Source organism: Trachypithecus francoisi, unplaced genomic scaffold (assembly GCF_009764315.1).
Source record: "Trachypithecus francoisi isolate TF-2019V2 unplaced genomic scaffold, Tfra_2.0 Lachesis_group18, whole genome shotgun sequence".
In the NCBI taxonomy this organism is placed as follows: domain Eukaryota; kingdom Metazoa; phylum Chordata; class Mammalia; order Primates; family Cercopithecidae; genus Trachypithecus; species Trachypithecus francoisi.
Genome location: NW_022681463.1, coordinates 12,653,213 through 12,672,077, shown reverse-complemented (window position 1 = coordinate 12,672,077; position 18,865 = coordinate 12,653,213). Strand labels below are relative to the sequence as shown.

The 18,865-nt window shown below is 39.4% G+C and overlaps 1 protein-coding gene across 9 annotated transcripts in view; it reads left to right on the top strand.

Moving 5' to 3' along the window:
- TPP2 (tripeptidyl peptidase 2) overlaps nucleotides 1–18,865 on the top strand; it is a 91,061-nt gene that overhangs the window by 32,904 nt on the left and 39,292 nt on the right. For all 9 annotated transcript variants that reach the window (XR_004428979.1, XR_004428978.1, XM_033177326.1 and 6 more), the window contains 8 exons: nucleotides 7,394–7,521; nucleotides 7,996–8,095; nucleotides 11,838–11,986; nucleotides 13,521–13,636; nucleotides 14,468–14,636; nucleotides 15,320–15,477; nucleotides 16,477–16,553; nucleotides 18,503–18,609. Coding sequence is in view for 7 of the 9 variants with exons in the window: in XM_033177326.1 (XP_033033217.1) it covers nucleotides 7,394–7,521; nucleotides 7,996–8,095; nucleotides 11,838–11,986; nucleotides 13,521–13,636; nucleotides 14,468–14,636; nucleotides 15,320–15,477; nucleotides 16,477–16,553; nucleotides 18,503–18,609 (1,004 nt within the window). In the remaining 2 variants the exon portion in view is untranslated. The remainder of the gene's footprint in view (nucleotides 1–7,393; nucleotides 7,522–7,995; nucleotides 8,096–11,837; nucleotides 11,987–13,520; nucleotides 13,637–14,467; nucleotides 14,637–15,319; nucleotides 15,478–16,476; nucleotides 16,554–18,502; nucleotides 18,610–18,865) is intronic.

Sequence of the window (18,865 nt, the reverse complement as noted above, 5' to 3'; positions counted from 1 at the left end):
GCACGTGTCTTTATAGCAGCATGATTTATAATCCTTTGGGTATATACCGAGTAGTGGAATGGCTGGGTCATATGGTACATCTAGTTCTAGATCCTTGAGGAATCGCCATACTGTTTTCCATAATGGTTGAACTAGTTTACAATCCCACCAACAGTGTAAAAGTGTTCCTATTTCTCCACATCCTCTCCAGCACCTGTTGTTTCCTGACTTTTGAATGATTGCCATTCTGACTGGTGTGAGATGGTATCTCATTGTGGTTTTGATTTGCATCTCTCTGATGGCCAGTGATGAGGAGCATTTTTTCATGTGTCTGTTGGCTGTATGGATGTCTTCTTTTGAGAAATGTCTGTTCATATCCTTTGCCCACTTTTTGATGGGGTTGTTTTTTTCTTGTAAATTTGTTTGAGTTCTTCGTAGATTCTGGATATTAGCCCTTTGTCAGATGAGTAGATTGCAAAAATTTTCTCCCATTCTGTAGGTTGCCTGTTGACTCTGATGGTAGTTTCTTTTGCTGTGCAGAAGCTCTTTAGTTTAATTAGATCCCATTTGTCAATTTTGGCTTTTGCTGCCGTTGCTTTTGGTGTTTTAGACATGAAGTCCTTGCCCATGCCTATGTCCTGAATGGTACTACCTAGGTTTTCTTCTAGGGTTTTTATGGTATTAGGTCTAACATTTAAGTCTCTAATCCATCTTGAATTAATCTTCGTATAAGGAGTAAGGAAAGGATCCAGTTTCAGCTTTCTACTTCTGGCTAGCCAATTTTCCCAGCACCATTTATTAAATAGGGAATCCTTTCCCCATTTCTTGTTTCTCTCAGGTTGTCAAAGATCAGATGGCTGTAGATGTGTGGTATTATTTCTGAGGGCTCTGTTCTGTTCCATTGGTCTATATCTCTGTTGTGGTACCAGTACCATGCTGTTTTGGTTACTGTAGCCTTGTAGTATAGTTTGAAGTCAGGTAGCGTGATGCCTCCAGCTTTGTTCTTATGACTTAGGATTGTCTTGGCAATGCGGGCTCTTTTTTGGTTCCATATGAACTTTAAAGCTGTTTTTTCCAATTCTGTGAAGAAACTCATTGGTAGCTTGATGGGGATGGCATTGAATCTATAAATCACCTTGGGCAGTATGGCCATTTTCACGATATTGATTCTTCCTATCCATGAGCATGGTATGTTCTTCCATTTGTTTGTGTCCTCTTTGATTTCACTGAGCAGTGGTTTGTAGTTCTCCTTGAAGAGGTCCTTTACATCCCTTGTAAGTTGGATTCCTAGGTATTTGATTCTCTTTGAAGCAATTGTGAATGGAAGTTCATTCATGATTTGGCTCTCTGTTTGTCTGTTACTGGTGTATAAGAATGCTTGTGATTTTTGCACATTAATTTTGTATCCTGAGACTTTGCTGAAGTTGCTTATCAGCTTAAGGAGATTTTGGGCTGAGACAATGGGGTTTTCTAAATACAATCATGTCATCTGCAAACAGGGACAATTTGACTTCTTCTTTTCCTAACTGGATACCCTTGATTTCTTTCTCTTGCCTGATTGCCCTAGCCAGAACTTCCAGCACTATGTTGAATAGGAGTGGTGAGAGAGGGCATCCCTGTCTTGTGCCAGTTTTCAAAGGGAATTTTTCCAGTTTTTGCCCATTCAGTATGATATTGGCTGTGGGTTTGTCATAAATAGCTCTTATTATTTTGAGGTACGTTCCATCAATACCGAATTTATTGAGCGTTTTTAGCATGCAGGGCTGTTGAATTTTGTCAAAAGCCTTTTCTGCATCTATTGAGATAATCATGTGGTTCTTGTCTTTGGTTCTGTTTATATGCTGGATTATGTTTATTGATTTGCGAATGTTGAACCAGCCTTGCATCCCAGGGATGAAGCCCACTTGATGATGGTGGATAAGCTTTTTGATGTGCTGCTGAATCCGGTTTGCCAGTATTTTATTGAGGATTTTTGCATCGATGTTCATCAGGGATATTGGTCTAAAATTTTCTTTTTTTGTTGTGTCTCTGCCAGGCTTTGGTATCAGGATGATGTTGGCCTCATAAAATGAGTTAGGAGGATTCCCTCTTTTTCAATTGATTGGAATAGTTTCAGAAGGAATGGTACCAGCTCCTCCTTGTACCTCTGGTAGAATTCAGCTGTGAATCCATCTGGTCCTGGATTTTTTTTTGGTTGGTAGGCTATTAATTATTGCCTCAATTTCAGAGCCTGCTATTGGTCTATTCAGGGATTCAACTTCTTCCTGGTTTAGTCTTGGGAGAGTGTAAGTGTCCAGGAAATTATCCATTTCTTCTAGATTTTCTAGTTGATTTGCGTAGAGGTGTTTATAGTATTCTCTGATGGTAGTTTGTATTCCTGTGGGGTCGGTGGTGATATCCCCTTTATCATTTTTTATTGCATCTCTTTGATTCTTCTCTCTTTTCTTCTTTATTAGTCTTGCTAGAGGTCTGTCAATTTTGTTGATCTTTTCAAAAAACCAACTCCTGGATTCATTGATTTTTTGGAGGGTTTTTTGTGTTTCTATCTCCTTCAGTTCTGCTCTGATCTTAGTTATTTCTTGCCTTCTGCTAGCATTTGAATGTGTTTGCTCTTGCTTCTCCAGTTCTTTTAATTGTGATGTTAGAGTGTCAATTTTAGATCTTTCCAGCTTTCTCTTGTGGGCATTTAGTGCTATAAATTTCCCTCTACACACTGCTTTAAATGTGTCCCAGAGATTCTGGTATGTTGTATCTTTGTTCTCATTGGTTTCAAAGAACATCTTTATTTCTGCCTTCATTTCATTATGTACCCAGTAGTCATTCAGGAGCGGGTTGTTCAGTTTCCATGTAATTGAGCGGTTTTGATTGAGTTTCTTAGTCCTGAGTTCTAGTTTGATTGCACAGTGGTCTGAGAGACAGTTTGTTATAATTCCGTTCTTTTACATTTGCTGAGGAGTGGTTTACTTCCAATTATGTGATCAATTTTGGAATAAGTGCGATGTGGTGCTGAGAAGAATGTATATTCTGTTGATTTGGGGTGGAGAGTTCTATAGATGTCTATTAGGTCTACTTGGTGCAGAGATGAGTTCAATTCCTGGATATCCTTGTTAACTTTCTGTCTCGTTGATCTGTCTAATGTTGACAGTGGAGTGTTGAAGTCTCCCATTATTATTGTATGGGAGTCTAAGTCTCTTTGTAAGTCTCTAAGGACTTGCTTTATGAATTGGGTGCTCCTGTATTGGGTGCATATATATTTAGGATAGTTAGCTCTTCCTGTTGAATTGATCCCTTTACCATTATGTAATGGCCTTCTTTGTCTCTTTTGATCTTTGATGGTTTAAAGTCTATTTTGTCAGAGACCAGGATTGCAATCCCTGCTTTTTTTTGTTCTCCATTTGCTTGGTAGATCTTCCTCCATCCCTTTATTTTGAGCCTATGTATGTCTCTGCATGTGAGATGGGTCTCCTGAATACAGCAGACTGATGGGTCTTGACTCTTTATCCAGTTTGCCAGTCTGTGTCTTTTAATTGGAGCATTTAGTCCATTAACATTTAAGGTTAATATTGTTATGTGTGAACTTGATCCTGCCATTATGATATTAACTGGTTATTTTCCTTGTTAGTTGATGCAGTTTCTTCCTAGCCTCGATGTTCTTTACATTTTGGCATGTTTTTGCAATGGCTGGTACCGGTTGTTCCTTTCCATGTTTAGGGCTTCCTTCAGGGTCTCTTGTAAGGCAGGCCTGGTGGTGACAAAATCTCTAAGCATTTGCTTGTCTGTAAAGGATTTTATTTCTCCTTCACTGATGAAACTTAGTTTGGCTGCATATGAAATTCTGGGTTTAAAATTCTTTCTTTAAGAACGTTGAATATTGGCCCCCACTCTCTTCTGGCTTGTAGAGTTTCTGCCGAGAGGTCTGCTGTTAGCCTGATGGGCTTCCCTTTGTGGGTAACCCGACCTTTCTCTCTGGCTGCCCTTAAGATTTTTTCCTTCATTTCAACTTTGGTGAATCTGGCAATTATGTGTCTTGGAGTTGCTCTTCTGGAGGAGTATCTTTGTGGTGTTCTCTGTATTTCCTGAATTTGAATGTTGGCCTGCCCTACTAGATTGGGGAAGTTCTCCTGTATGATATCCTGAAGAGTGTTTTCCAAGTTGGTTCCATTTTCCCCCTCACTTTCAGGCACCCCAATCAGACGTAGATTTGGTCTTTTTACATAATCCCATACTTCTGCAGGCTTTGTTCATTTCTTTTTCTTCTTTTTTCTTTTGGTTTCTCTTCTCGCTTCATTTCATTCATTTGATCCTCAATCGCTGATACTCTTTCTTCCAGTTGATCGAGTCGGTTACTGAAGCTTGTGGATTTGTCACATATTTCTCGTGTCATGGTTTTCATCTCTGTCATTTCATTTATGACCTTCTCTGCATTAATTATTCTAGCTATCAATTCTTCCACTCTTTTTTTCAAGATTTTTAGTTTCTTTGCGCTGAGTACGTAATTCCTCCTTTAGCTCTGAGAAGTTTGATGGACCGAAGCCGCCTTCTCTCATCTCGTCAAAGTCATTCTCTGACCAGCTTTGATCCATTGCTGGCGATGGGCTGCGCTCCTTTGCAGGGGGAGATGCACTCTTATTTCTTGAATTTCCAGCTTTTCTGCCCTGCTTCTTCCCCATCTTCGTGGTTTTATCTGCCTCTGGTCTTTGATGATGGTGATGTACTGATGGGGTTTTGGTATAGGTGTTCTTCCTGTTTGATAGTTTTCCTTCTAATAGTCAGGACCCTCAGCTATAGGTCTGTTGGAGATTGCTTGAGGTCCACTCCAGACCCTGTTTGCCTGGGTATCAGTAGCAGAGGTTGCAGAAGATAGAATATTGCTGAACAGCGAGTGTACCTGTCTGATTCTTGATTTGTAAGCTTCCTCTCAGGGGTGTACTCCACCCTGTGAGGTGTGGGATGTCTCCCAGTTAGGCTACTCAGGGGTCAGGGACCCACTTGAGCAGGCAGTCTGTCCGTTCTCAGATCTCAACCTCCGTGTTGGGAGATCCACTGCTCTCTTCAAAGCTGTCAGACAGAGTCGTTTGCGTCTGCACAGGCCTCTGCTGCTTCCCCGTTTGTTGTTTAGCTGTGCCCTGTCCCCAGAGGTGGAGTCTACAGAGACAAGCAGGTTTCCTTGAGCTGCTTTGAGCTCCACCCAGTTCAAGCTTCCCAGCGGCTTTGTTTACCTACTTAAGCCTCAGCAATGGCGGGCGCCCCTCCCCCAGCCTCGCTGCTGCCGTTTCAGTTAGATCGCAGACTGCTGTGCTAGCAATGAGGGAGGCTCCGTGGGCGTGGGACCCTCCCGGCCAGGTGTGGGTGTAATCTCCTGGTGTGCCCATTTGCTTAAAGCGCAGTATTGGGGTGGGAATTACCCGATTTTCCAGGTGTTCTGTGTCTCAGTTCCCCTGGCTAGGAAAAGGGATTCCCTTCCTCCTTGCGGTTCCCAGGTGAGGCAATGCCTCGCCCTGCTTCAGCTCTCACTGGTCGGGCTGCAGCAGCTGACCAGCACCAATTGTCCGGCACTCCCCCGTGAGATGACCCCAGTACCTCAGTTGAAAATGCAGAAATCACCGGTCTTCTGTGTCGCTCGCACTCGAATTCTTTTTCTCAGCAAGGAACAGCCCTGAGAAAGAGAATGTGTTCCTAGGGGGAGGTCTCTGAAATGGCCGCTCTGAGAATGTCTGTCTTATACGGTTACAGATAAGGGATGAAATAAGCCCGGGCCTGGTCTTCCGTGGTGCTCCCAGGCCTATTAGGATGAGGAAATTCCCGCCTAATAAATTTTGGTCAGACTGGTTGTCTGCTCTGAAACCCTGTCTCCTGATAAGATGTTGTCAATGACAGTGTGTGCCCAGTGGGACATGAAACTTCATTAACATTTTAAATTTTGCCCTGGTCCTGTGATCTCACCCTGCATCCATTTGTCTTGTGGTATTTTATTGCCTTGTGAAGCATGTGATCTCTGTGACCCACACCCTATTCGTACACTCCCTTCCCTTTTGAAAATCACTAATAAAAACTTGCTGGCTTTGCAGCGTGGGGGGCATCACGGAACCTGCCGATGTGATGTGTGCCCCAGATATCCAGCTTTAAAATCTCTCTCTTCTGTACTCTTTCTCTTTATTTCTCAGACCGACCGACACTTAGGGAAATAGAAAAGAACCTATGCTGAATTATCGGGGATGGGTTCCCCCGATACCTGGCGCACCAACGTGGTTTTTTCTTTTTCCCAAGTGCATGTGGGAACCCAGTTCCCTCTGAAGCCATCCCCAGTTGTATATACATACCCAATAGACCCACGGAATTGCTGAAATTTTGCTGTTCTCTTTAGTAACTTGTATCTCATCGGCAAAACTTACTGTTGGTGTCATATATTCACTGACTCGGTCAGTTTTCACATCTCCTCAATCCATTCTAGTATGTGTAGGATGTACCCCCACTCCCCTCCTTCCTCGTTGCCTTCATTGTCTTTTTGCTGCCGAATCCAGTATCATGGCCTTGACCTTAATGTTACCTTCCTCTTTTTTCTTCACAGTAGTAGCTATTTGAAATTACCTTGAGTATTTACTTACTTATTGATCATCTCTCCCCCATTCTCATCACCAAGCTATCATCTGGTTTTTGAGACATCACTTTACCATCCTTGTAACATGCACCCTGTTATCATCAGTCATTTCATTCTTCCCTCTTCTCTCACTTCTTTTACTTAAGTGTATTTCTTTCTCTACTTCTTTAACTTTCATCCTCTTGAAGTCCTCTTTCGCTAATATTCTTTCCTTTCTCAGATACTCACACTTACAACTTTGAAGGGCCTTGTACATGGCCCTGTAGCTTTTTAATGTTAACTTCATTTTCTTCTTAATGGTCTAACCTCATCTCCTTTACCTAATGTCAGTAGATTTTTCTTGTTTGCTATCAAGCTCTAAGCAGGTTTCTTACACTTTAAAATATTGCTCTTAAGTTCTTCCTAGGGCCTTAGTTACGTTTGCCACAAAAGATACTAGTTCTTTGGGTTAATTTCTGCTCATAATTGTATGTACACATCTTCTGAGGTGTGTCTTCAGGAGTATGTTAACTGGGAAATGGAAATAGAACCACCTATTGCCCCAGTCACTACTAATATTTTACTACCTTGTAGTATATTTTCCCATATATTTTTGTTTTACATCTAGCATTTTTCCCACATTTAATTTGGCCTTATAATTGCTTCCCTACACTAAAGCCCAAGTAGGGTATATCACCTAGAATAGCTGTATCATGTCCCACCAAAAGTGGATGTACCAAAATTTATGTAACCATATATTTAAACAAGGTTTTGGTACTATATGCACTTTGGGAATAGAGGCTGATTATATATTCAAAGGAATTATCTCTTTTTCAGGAGAATTTGTGAAGTAATTAATGAAGCAGTATGGAAGCATAATATAATTTATGTTTCAAGTGCTGGAAATAATGGTCCATGCCTGTCTACAGTTGGCTGTCCAGGTGGAACTACATCAAGTGTGATAGGTTAGTTTCCTGTTTTAGAAATAGATTTGTTTAGAAACAAGCAAACAAAAAACAATAGTTAATGAAGTGTTACCTGTATCTCTATTACATGTAAGACACTGTACACCTTAAGTGTGTCCTTAGGAAACTTACAGTCTAGTAGGGGAGCTGGCACATCTAGAACTGACCGTAATTTAAAGTGGACTGAAATAAGTTGTTTCATAGAAATATAAACGCATGCTTTTAGGTGCATTAGCATATTTAATCTGTAAAATAATCCTGGGAGATAGGTATTTTGTGTCCAAAAGCAAAGTTCTTAGTAAAATGTCTGGTACATAGTAGACTTTCCTTGTTTCCTTATTAAATTTTATTCTTTCATTGTATTAGAGAGAGGACTGGTGTTGAGAGATTAGGCAGTTCACTCAAGCCAACAGTGGGTTTAGAATCAGAATCCCCATTTGTTTTCTTTTCTTAATGATTAAATCCGTCCCATAGGTGTTGGTGCTTATGTTTCTCCTGATATGATGGTTGCTGAGTATTCACTGAGAGAGAAATTACCTGCAAATCAATACACTTGGTCTTCTAGAGGACCTAGGTAGGTATAGGTAGAACACGGGACCAGTACGTATATTTGGTTAAACTTTACATTGTTGAGAAGGGCAGAGTTTTAGAAAAGTTTGCTAGTTTTTTTCTGTTGGTTTTTACTTTTTTCATTATTTTCATTTTGATTAACAGTCTCATCTCAAGGACAGATAATTAAAATAAATGAAATAGTTTCATTGTTACATGGAGAACATCACTATTCTGAGTATAAATTCTTATTCCTATATCCATAATTCTTCATTTATAAGAATTTAAAGAAAAAGTAGGGACTTGGCTATCTTTATATAGTAGTGATGGCCTTGTTTTAAATAATTTTTGATATTTTAACTTTGGTGAAACAAAAGCCCTGAGTTTTTATTATAAAGCATCACAGTTATAGGGCCCACATACCTGTGGCTCATGTTTTTGAAGTTATAACTTACTTTGAGCAATTTTGGGTGAGATCCATAAGTAAACAAGTTCTGATTGAGAAATGAAGTTTATCTCTTTTGGTTCCCTGAAGCCCTCTGCACTATATTTATCTGATTCTGGGAACTAATTTTCTCAAGAGGTGTATTAAGTCCTAATTTATGTAGTTCTTCATTATACCATCAACGGGTACATAAACCTTATGAAAAAGCCTATTTTAATTCCTTTCTTTGGAGTTAATTTATAAAAAGAATAGACTTGGAATTTAGTTCAGCAAATACCTTAGTGCCTACAGTGGGCAAGGCATAACTGAATAGTTTGTGATCTGAGTTTCAAATGCCATTTTAGTATGATGGGACTTCAGAGGTGGGAGCAATCACTTGACCCCTTCATGGAGGAGGTGGTATTGAAGTTGGCCTTTAAAGGATGGATAGGAGGTTGAGAGACAGGAGAAAGGAGTTCTATATGCCAAGAATACCATGAACCCGAAGATGAGCAGGTTTTAGAGTAAAGTTTTTTGAGGAAATAACTAGTAACTGAGTATGTTTGAAGTATAAGATTAGTGGGGAATATTGGAAGATAAGATTAGAAAAATTGGGCTCAGGTGAGATGCAATAATGTTATATTCTTTGAGTTACAGGTATCTTCCTCATTTTCTCTAGGTGATTCTTCTTTAAAAAATAAACTTAATCTTCGTAGTTTATTATAAAATGTCATTGAAAACAACCAGGCTGTGGACATCCACATGGATCAAAAAGCTTTGCTTTGCACTGTCATTGTAGACTACCCCTGCCAGCCCAGCTGAAGACACTCAGTAAGAGTGGCTTAGGATAAGAGCCAAAAGTCAGCAAAGCTTGATGTGTTTTATGTTCAGTTAATACAAGTGTAAAATTATTAAACTTACTCTCTTCTAAAACTGAGTTTGGAATTTTAAGTTCTATCTTATTGTCAATGTAAAAACAAAGTATTAGAGAATGTTTAAACCAGCCTTTGCTGATATTTGCCATAGAGCATTTAAAGAATTATTTTAAGAAAACACTAAGGAGTTCATGAATTATGGGGAAACTTGGATTAAAGTAGATATTGATTCACAAACCAGATGTTCTAAGAATTGAATTTGTTTCATTTTTCATAAACATGAAATATTATTAGAAATAATTTGCTTTAATTATTACATTAGATGGTACAAAATATAAAACATTGACTAATGGTCACTGAGCAGAGCATGTTCTGTTATCTTTGGAAAACACTGCCTCGCATCAGCATTGATTGAGACACACAGCATCTACTACTTCCAGGCATTTGCACGTGTGGCATATTTCTTAAAGACGTATTACCAAATGTCTGGGCCCGGTGCAGTGGCTCACACCTATAATCCCACCACACCACTTTGGGAGGCCGACGCAGGAGAATCACTTGAGGTCAGGAGTTTGAGACCAGCCTGGCCAGTATGGTGAAATCTCATCTCTACTAAAAATATAAAATTTAGGCGGGCATGGTGGCAGGCACATGTAATCACAGCTACATAAACAGGTCATGAAGTTTTATTATATAAATTGATAAGAAAAATATTACTGGCTTTTTTTGAATTTTAAGGAAACATTTCTGTTTCATGAGACTTTGTTTTTTTTTTTTCTTTCCTGAAACGGAGTCTTGCTCTGTCACCCAGGCTGGAGTGCAGTGGCATGATCTCGGCTCACTGCAACCTCCACCTCCCAGGTTCAAGCAGTTCTTCTGCCTCAGCCTCCCAAGTAGCTGGAATTACAGGCGCCCACCACCACACCTGGCTAATTTTTGTATTTTTAGTAGAGACAGGGTTTCACCATGTTGGCCAGGTTGGTCTTGAACTGACCTCGTGATCTGCCCACCTCGGCCTCCCAAAGTGCTGGTATTACAGGCTTGAGCCACCACGCCCAGCCGAGACTCATTTTTAGAATACTGATTTAAACACCCAGAAATGCTTGATCATTTACCACTTTAACAGGCTAGTGGAAAATTAATAAAGAGCAATAAGTAGTCAGAATTCATGATTCTTTCCAGTTATTTTTCCTAATGCTATCAAATACCATTGCTCATTTTGAACACCATTAGTCAATACAGTGCAAACAAGAAGGTAGAAAATCACCGTAAACCTTGTTATCTGTGATATGTACAGGTGACATTTTGGTGAACATCCTTTTAGTCATTCTCCCATGAATTAGTGGGAGATGACACTGTTCAGGCACTTTTGTAACCTACTTGTCATTCAGTATTACATCGTGAACATCTTCACAGGTCAACAGATATTTCCCTAATAATAATCGTTCTAAGATATTTCCTAAAAGAGGTGCCATCAGCCCATTTCAAGAGGAATATATATGTATTGCTTTCACTTCTCTATAAAAATGTAAAGCCAAATTGCCCTAGTGTTTTTACCTGAGTAAAATCGTTAACTCAGTTGGGAGAATGGTATAAGGAGAGTCTGGCAGCCTCTGTGGGGGAATGTATGGCCACTTTGCCAGGAAGGTGCAAGTAGTGTGCTGTTCTGTGCCATTCCTTCTTTACTTGGGGCAGAGGACAGAGCCATGTTGGATGATAATGTGATTATGAATTCTAAGGGCTTTAATTCATCAGACTTTGCTTGGTTGAAGCCGTCAGCTGGGCAGTCCTGTTAGACTTGAGCTATCCAGCATTGCAGCAATCAGGGACGTGAGGTTACTCTGCATTGACATGTGCTATAAGTATAAAAGGTACACCAGATTTCAAAGACTGGGTACAAAAAAAAAATGTCAACTAATTCATTTTTCTTTTTTTTCTATTACATGTTGAAATGCTAATATTTTTGCTGTGTCTAGTTAAACATATTAAAATTAATTGCATTCGTGTCTTGTTAGCTTTTCTTATGTGTGGCTTCTAGAAAATGTGAATTTCTGCGGCCCACATTATATTTCCATTGTACAGTGCTATGTTCGACGCTAAACAAAAGGAACGTTTCTTATGACAGATAAGAGAGAAGTACATTCATCAAAGAGTCAGAACAGTGACATTTGTTTTCTCTCTCTAGATATACCTGACACTGTGGCCTGTCACACATGCCCGGATATGTATATACACACAGACATTTCTGTACGCTTATAAGGAAAAAATAAATGCTGCCTGTGGGAAAATGGCTATGCTGGGTGTTTTTCCTCCATGGATTCTTCATCATAATATCTTTGTCATTATTTGTAATGAGTGCAGTTAGTACACAGTGTTATACTTTGGGTTTAACCAGTGGCTGTCTTAAAAATGCCCGTGTATGTTGAGCTTTCACCATCCTAAGCAAACTTCAATGGCTTTCCATTTAGTGCTGACGGAGCCCTTGGTGTGAGTATCAGTGCACCAGGAGGAGCCATTGCTTCTGTTCCTAACTGGACATTGAGAGGGACGCAGCTAATGAATGGAACATCTATGTCTTCCCCCAATGCATGTGGAGGCATTGCCTTGATCCTTTCAGGTAACCATGTTCCTTATTGTCCTTACATTATTGCAGACAGATATTTTTGTTTTCTGAAGCTCTCATGGTAAGAACATGTGGTAGAATTGATCATTCCCTTGGCACAGAGTAGAATTTAAGGTAACAAGTAACTTATGTGATAATGACAATTTGAATGTGTATTTATTCATTCGGTAGTATATTTGTTAACGACTATCAAGCAGTATTTTAGCTCCAGGGCTAAATTAGTTAACAAAGCATCAAAAATACCTGCTTATGTGGAGTTTATATCATATATATTATGGTTGGGATAGACAGATTTTGAACAAAATAAAAAACTGTTGATGTTGCGTGTTAGAAGTTAATGGATGCTGTGACCAAAATGAGGTAGAGAAGGAGGGGTTTCTAGAGTGGTGCCCAGGATTAAATAGAGTGACACTGGGTTTAGCCAGGACTCACATTTAGGGTAGCCAGGCTGCTGTGAAACTCTCTCCACAGAAATGCCCCTCTTTAAGTTGTCTCTCCTCTGCCTCCTTTCTTCACCCCTTTTCTGACCCACACCACAGTTTCTTCTGCTGACCACATCTCCTCAGCATGGCCTGTCCACACTGGTACTACCAGCATAAACCTGTGATGATATACCACTGTCAAGTGCTACCATCCTTTTCTAGGTTGAGCCCACACTCTTAGGATGGATCCTAACATGACCCTCTTTCTAGTTCTCTTCAGCCTCACCAGATATTTCAAGGCCTCTTGGCCTCCATCTTTGGGTGTACTGCATTCTGCCTAGAAGTCCTTTCTGCCATGTTGTGGCCTTGAAGACTCCTGTACATTCGCTAAGAGGCGGCTCATATGTCAGTTCCTCTGATGGAGCTTCACCTTTTTTGGATTCTCACAAAACTGGTTATTTCCTTGATTTGCTGTTATAACTTCATAGTGTTTCCATGCTTGCGTTGTGTCTGACAGTATCATCAATGTATATATGTTTGATGAGCTCTGGAGAGGACAAGAATGATATAGCACTCATCTTACGAATTGGTGGCCTCCATATTCTTCCCATAAAACAATAATTCCCAACCTGGCTGTACCCTAGAATCATCTGAGAGGTGTTTAATAAATAGCAATCTCTGGGACAGTCCTCAGACATTCTGATTTTATTGGTCTTGAGACCTCAGCATCTTTTTTGCTTGAGTTCCCCTGGGGCTTATAACGCCAACAGCCATCTTGTTTAGTTTAACCCAGCAGTGTTTTAAAGAAAATGTCATTCACATGCCTTTAGGTATCTGCTTTGTACACTTATATTACGCTACAAAACCCACACCAGAGTCTCTGCCTACCACATAATGAGAACATGTGATTTTTGTGGAATGAAACCTTCATATGATGCAAGCAGTTTGAATCAGACTGTTTAGTTCAGGTCTTCAAAAAAGATTTTAAAATGAGTGTTAAAACACAAGACATTAAAACCAGAGAGTCTACAGGTGATCATACTGGTGGGCGGCTAAGGTTTCAGATAGTGAGTGCTACACTACTTGTTTTTGTTTCTTAATTTTAGGTCTGAAAGCTAATAACATTGACTACACAGTTCATTCAGTCAGAAGAGCTCTAGAAAACACTGCAGTGAAGGCTGACAATATAGAAGTATTTGCTCAAGGACATGGTATTATTCAGGTATTGTTACCTATATGAAAAATGGGTTGTAAAGTATCATTAAGATAATATCTGGCCGGGCGCGGTGGCTCAAGCCTGTCATCCCAGCACTTTGGGAGGCTGAGACGGGCGGATCACGAGGTCAGGAGATCGAGACCATCCTGGCTAACACGGTGAAACCCCGTCTCTACAAAGAAATACAAAAAACTAGCCGGGCGAGGTGGCTGGCGCCTGTAGTCGCAGCTACTCGGGAGGCTGAGGCAGGAGAATGGCGTGAACCCGAGAGGAGGAGCTTGCAGTGAGCTGAGATCCGGCCACTGCACTCCAGCCTGGGTGACAGAGCAAGACTCCGTCTCAAAAAAAAAAAAAAAAAGATAATATCTTAGGTATTATTGGGTAATATTTCATTTTATAACAGCGATTCAGTGTATCTGAATTACAGATTATATGGCCATATAACTATAAGCAAAAAGGATACACAAACAAATTTTGTAGTTAAGACAAATCTATTGCACTAAGATCAGGAAATGTAATAGATGGAGGCCATGTAGAGGTTAGAAATTCAAAGCAAAGAAATCGAGGTCAAAAACTGTCCAATCATAATGGCATAGGGATTAGTTCCTAAATTTGGTCACTTGAGAATAACAGTGTGAATAGGGTGAAGTGGAAGATGTGACTGGTATTGTTTCTAAAAATGTAGAATTATCCTCTTAGTTGGGGTACCAGGTAGTTTTGAGAAGTGAATATAAACACTAACTTTTTGTTTTACAACTGAAATCAAATTGATTGGTAATTTGCAACAAAATATTTTTTTGACCCAACTGTTGATACCATGTATATTCTTTTCACTAGGTTGATAAAGCCTATGACTACCTCGTTCAGAATACATCATTTGCTAATAAATTAGGTTTTACTGTTACTGTTGGAAATAACCGTGGCATCTACCTCCGAGATCCTGTTCAGGTGGCTGCACCTTCAGATCATGGCGTTGGCATTGAACCTGTATTTCCAGAGAACACAGGTCAGTAATAGGCTGGCAGTAAGCTGAAGTATTCGCATTTGCTATTTGAATGAGTGGTATCATAATAAAGAATTGCTGTTTGGGCCAGTGTTATGAAGAGAATCCGTGAATTGCCAGTATGATTATTTTAAATCTTATAGTCATAAGAGAAAATATTAGAGCAATTTGGGGTCCTTGTACAATGGCAATTTAGTTAGCATCTTAAACTACCAAAGAAAACAGTAGAATGAGCCTCTGTGACCCACAGCTTTATTAAATTGTGGATGATAAAACATCAAATTCCCTTTCCACTTTACCTGCTTAGGTATAAGAGAGAGCTTTCAGTTGAAGAATGAGAAGTAGAAGCACTCTAGGAGAATTGCAGCTTGATTAGGTGTGAACAAAAATAGTCATCACTATTACCTGGCTGTCTTCATTTCAGTGGAATACTATTACCTGTGTACAGTAATGAAAACATTCACTTACACTCTTTATTTTAAGGTCATACCAGTGCTTGGTGAAAGTATAAATGAATCATGAGTAATCTAAATTGTAAGGAAGATTGTTTGACTGTTTTATTTAAGCTGTGTTTTGGATGCGTTTTACCGCCAACCAAACTAAGTCGCTAAATTTATTTGGGAAGATGTAACATTTTTAAAAGGAAAAAAATACTCATCTTTAATTTTTGGTCTTTTTCGTGCCAGAAAACTCTGAAAAAATATCCCTTCAGCTTCATTTAGCTCTGACTTCAAATTCATCTTGGGTTCAGTGTCCTAGCCATTTGGAACTCATGAATCAATGTAGACACATAAACATACGTGTGGATCCCAGGGGCTTAAGAGAAGGATTGCATTATACAGAGGTATTGATGTATCTTCAATTTTACTTTCTTCACTCTTTAAAATATTTAAAAGGTTAAAAAAAATCCAAAGTATATTTGCAATGTATTGCTTTCTTGCTAAGAAATAACTAGACCTATCCACCTGCCGGGTTATGCAGTTCTTCTGGTGTGTCTATATTCATTTAAGCAGTGAAGTTTCTAAAGAATATCTTTTGTCCTTGTATGAATAAGTAAAAGGAAAGAAGAGGTACAGCAGGACCTTTCAATTAGGTCTTCCTCTAACTGGTCTTTTGTCAGCTACACAAAGCTGCAGTTACTTCTTCTTGTTGTTTGTTGTTGTTGTTTTAAGAGACAGAGTCTTGCTCTGTTGCCCAGGCTGGAGTACAGTGGTGTGATCGTAGTTCACTGCAGCCTTGAACTCTTGGGCTCAAGGGATACTCCCACCTTAGCCTCCTGAGTAGCTAGGACTAGTGGCATGCACCACCAAGCCTGGCTAAATTTTTTTATTTTTGTAGAAATGGGATCTCTCTATGTTGCCCAGGCTTGTCTTGAACTCTTGGCCTCAAGTGATCCTCCTGCCTTGGCCTCCCAGAGCATTGGGATTACAGGTGTGAACCACCACACCCAGCTAGTTATACCTTTTAGTACTCAGATGAAGAAAGCATCTGTTAAACAAATAGTTGTAAACCAGGCATAGAATAGTATCACAACAGTATCTCCACATCTGAAGTTATCTATAGTACTAGTTTGAGCTGATTTTCAGTTGGGAGTAATTAAAATGCACTTACTTTGTACTTGACGTCTCCTTTTCCCATTTGAACTAGTCAAATGTTGCTGTACATTTGTTTGGGCTGTTTGCTATTAATTATGTGACCTAGTGTCAGGAAACTGGTGTCAACTGTGGTTAAGACCTTGACATATTAAGAGCAGATTGATTTATTCTGTCAATAGTTTAGACCTCTTCCTCCTCTTTTAAATGTTTGTTTATGGATACCGAAACTTACCAATTCTTTTTTCAAGGTATGTGGCTATGATATCGCATCCCCTAACGCAGGTCCGCTCTTCCGAGTTCCCATCACTGCAGTTATAGCAGCCAAGTAAGTAACAGGTTACTCACAGCTTACTGTTACTTCTAAGATTTTAATGGCTATTCATGGAATCTTGTGAACTTTTAAGGGTTCACTAATACAGAACCAGGTAATGGGGATTTTGTCTTAGTTCTGCTCCCATTTTTAGGTGTCATGTAGTCAGCCATGCTGTCTCTTGTGCACTCTGAGAGTAACTGATGGCACCTGGCGTCTCCCCTGCCTCTGCATCAAAACTGTTTCCACCAGAGTCACTCTGAGCTCTGCATTGCCCAGTTCAGAGGCTAACTCAGCCTTCATCTGACCTGATCCCACTGCAGTATTTGATAATATTACTTCATTCCCCTCCATTCCTGTCCTTTTTGTCTCCTTCATGTTTGGGATTTACTCTCTTCTCTTAATGCTCCCACTTTTCTAGTTATCTACTGTAGAAACAGAAGTTAAGAAACTCTTAACTTTCCGTCTTATTCCCCGGGAACCAGGGAAAAAATCAGCAGATTATATTACTTCCTGCTTAAAATATATTGGTGGCACCTCCAAGGATCAAGTTCAAGCTCCTTAAAATAGCAGAGAATCTCCCTCGCAGTTATAGCTGTAGCCAGTGTTTCCTGCCTTTCCGTACACAAAGTACACATTTTGGCCAATTCACTGATTTTGGCACTCCAGGTTTCTCAGGACTGTGCATGTGCACAGCTGATAACTTGGTTTCAGTTTCCTGTCTCTTCAGTTAATGACCAGGTGCATTCCTGGTCACCCCTGGGTGAAGGGAGTACCTTCTTTCTGCTTCGTGGCACATTTTACATGCCCCTGAACAGACGTTAGCCAATATTTTGTAATTTTTTATTTAACTTACACTGTTTGACTGTGAGCCCACTGAAGGCACAGGGACTACTGTTATACAGGATGTATGAAATAAATTATCTAGCGGATGAAGGTGAGATTGGGATTGTGAGAGTACTGGAAGCCAAGTGGAAATTCTAAACTAACAGTTCTGTTAGTTACTCTGGTAAATACTAAGTATGCAACAGATATCTGCCCATGAGAAACAGGACGAAATTGAGGAGAATAAATTTAAAAAGTGGTGTACACATGGGAAAATTGTGCAGCAGTTAAATTCTTCAGCCGTATATTCCCTCAAAGTCCAGTAGTAATTTAGACAAGGTAATATGTAAGACCTTCAGGAGTCAGCTGCCACGCAATCTCCTTCAGGAAGCTTCCCAGGCTCCCTAACTCTTCCTGTCTATCTGGAGCATCTTATGTTCAATGTCTCTGATGATGATTCTCTCCATGCTAGACTGTCTAGGGTAAAGAATCATATTTTCTTCTTTGTTACCTTTTCTAGCTCCTAATAACAGGGCCTTATATGTAGTAGGCACTCATTTAACTGTCCTACTGACAAGAATTTGTCTCTAGCATAAAATTTGTTTCCATGGTGGGTAGTTATGAATTTAAACTTTGTTTCATTGATTTGTGACAAAAATGCTTTGAAAGTAGTTTGCCTTTTCTTTACTATTTTACATCATGGGAGTGTTTTGAAGCTACAGGAGGAGCTTAATTTAACATTAGTCTCATAGCTGTAATGTCAGTGACATAAAACTTTGTCATTGATTTTAATATCTAGGACTCACTGTAGCTTGGAATCTGGTAATTGGAAAATTCTGTGAATGTTGTAGAATGCCTTTAACAAAAAAGAGAATGCTTTTTAAATAGTATGTGTGAATGTATCTTAAAAATCGTAAAATAGACAAAAAATAGAATCATCTATACTCTGCTATTCAGAGGTTATCTCTGCTAACCTGCTGCAGAAATTGAATATTGTACATACTGTTTTGTAACCAGCTTCTAAGTCCCTGTGTTTATTTCTAATGAATTGGATAAATTTTGCATTTATCCAATAAAATCCAGAGTATCTGTGGTCTTATAATAAATATATACATTTAATTATTTTTATTAATTTTCAGAGTAAATGAATCATCACATTACGATCTAGCCTTTACAGATGTACACTTTAAACCTGGCCAAATTCGAAGGCATTTTATTGAGGTTCCTGAGGGTGCAACATGGGCTGGTAGGTAAAATTAAAATCCACGTGACCACTTATCTCTGTTTACATTCTAATGACTATAGCTATATGAGGTTCATTTATCTGTAACATGTATTTCCCTGGTACTAATGGTACTAATATATATGTATTTGGGCACCTTAGAATTTCTGTAAAGTTCAAAACATTTTTAAGATCTAGTAATATTTTGCATTGGCCCGTACAGCAAATTAAGGCATCTTAAGATGTTTTTAATATTTAAGGTTTGAGCTTAGTTTAGAAT